Consider the following 1660-nt stretch of genomic DNA (forward strand, 5'->3'; position numbering starts at 1 on the left):
AGAAGACACTTTTCAGAAAGTATTGAATATGAAATTAACCTGTGAAGAGAAACAACAAATCCACTGCCGCTATGGACAGTTTTTGGAATTTCACAAAAAATCAGAAGCTGATGCTATTAAACACTTCATGGAAGCGCTGAAAATTGAGGAAGACGCAACAAGAAAGATGTGCATGAACGCTCTGAAGAAACTGGTAGAAAAGAGAATTCAGAGAGGATCGGCAGATGCTGCAGATTTTGGTGCTCTTGGATTCATTCACCAGTTGAATGGAGAGAAGTCAGAAGCAATTGAATGCTATGAGAAGGCCCTGGCATGGGATTCTAGTAATGAAGAATACCTGAGTGCTCTTTGTGACCTACGGCTTTCCATTGGAAACTAAAGAGCTGGCAGTCCGTCCATCTCTCTAGACAGTTGATATTTTATTTCAAACAAATGTTATCAGTAGCTTGCCTTCTGTATATGGTATCCTGGTATCTTCATGTAGGCAAAACCTGCACTGACTGAGTCTTAGTTCATAGTTTGAAACTTACTTACTGGCACATTTGGGAGAGTTTGTAAGGCTAACAGCTGCTGAGCTCTCATCCCATTTTTTCACTGCAAAATAGGTATATTTATTTTGCTAACCAAGAAAATGTCATTTGTGATGCTTCGGATGAACAATGTGAACTGGTAGGATCACTTTCCAGTGAAAACCTAGAATCTGAAAATGATGCTTTTTAACTTGTAGGTCACTAAATATGAAGGTGATTAGAAAATATGCATAAAAATTATCCTATCCTTTGTTTTTCTATAAAGATCAGTGTGTGTATATTAATTTCTGTTCTCGTAGATATATACATAGCTTCCAAATAAGCCATGCAATACATGGGTAATGGGTGTTTGAATGTACTGTCTTTAAAATACAATAATTTGTTTGCAAATACCTAGGCGGTCTAATAAAAGATATCACCTCTTCCACAAGTTTTGATTTTTTTGTCTTTAAAATAGTACTTGAGAGATGTATTAGATAAGAGATTGCATCCTCCTACAAGGATAATAATTAAATGTCCTCAATACTTCTGATTCATTTTAGAGTTTTTGGACAAAGTGGCTTTGTATAGCCATGTAACGGGGACCCAGACCTGTTACTTGGGTGTAAGGGAAGAGGAGGAAAGGGAACTGTGGCAGGGAGTCAGGAAAGGGAGAAAAACCATCTGTGGGAGACCAGAAGGAACTGAGGTGGATGAAATGCCACATCCCCAACACTGTTTACCTCTTTCTCACCCTTCCCCTTCTGAAAAATGCTGAGTACAAAAAGGGGTGAAACTTGGTATCAATAACTCACTAAAACATCATACCTGACTGGCTTCATAGATATGTGAACACGATAGCCCATCTGATGCTCTTTCAAGTAGCCCTGAGTCCTGCTGCATCTTCTCTGCAGCTGCTTCTGCACACCCTGGTTTCTTCCAGAGCCATCCTGAGAATGAAGAGAGCAGCAGGTGAACACAGAAAAGAATGTTCTAATTTTCTGTGACGGTCCAGGTACATTTCCCATAGGCTCGTGTAGTATATGGTACGGGGAAGCCATGTTCCTCTTTGCAGATTCCCACTGAGGCAGTTTCCTAGAACCTCACAGAAGAAAAGAGTAGGCATGCAGTTTCATAGATTTCATAGACAT

The 1660-nt window shown here is 39.7% G+C and overlaps 1 protein-coding gene and 1 long non-coding RNA gene across 3 annotated transcripts in view; one reads left to right on the plus strand and one right to left on the minus strand.

Annotated features, from left to right (window-relative positions):
• LOC109287471 (interferon-induced protein with tetratricopeptide repeats 5-like) overlaps window positions 1-957 on the plus strand; it is a 12503-nt gene extending 11546 nt beyond the window's left edge. Inside the window, exon 3 of one of the 2 annotated variants that reach the window (XM_019502581.1) lies at window positions 100-957. In XM_019502581.1, the coding sequence (XP_019358126.1) occupies window positions 100-379 (280 nt within the window). In that variant the 3' untranslated portion in view covers window positions 380-957. Of the gene's footprint in view, window positions 1-16 lie in introns of both variants that reach the window. The other variant, XM_019502582.1, reaches the window with a different exon arrangement.
• LOC109287474 overlaps window positions 1-1660 on the minus strand; it is a 22160-nt gene that overhangs the window by 6232 nt on the left and 14268 nt on the right. The window contains exon 2 of the long non-coding RNA XR_002094874.1: window positions 1338-1459. This is a non-coding gene — a long non-coding RNA (uncharacterized LOC109287474). The remainder of the gene's footprint in view (window positions 1-1337; window positions 1460-1660) is intronic.

The sequence above is a fragment of the Gavialis gangeticus genome, unplaced genomic scaffold (assembly GCF_001723915.1).
Source record: "Gavialis gangeticus isolate Ggan-Ray unplaced genomic scaffold, GavGan_comp1, whole genome shotgun sequence".
NCBI classification, from domain to species: domain Eukaryota; kingdom Metazoa; phylum Chordata; order Crocodylia; family Gavialidae; genus Gavialis; species Gavialis gangeticus.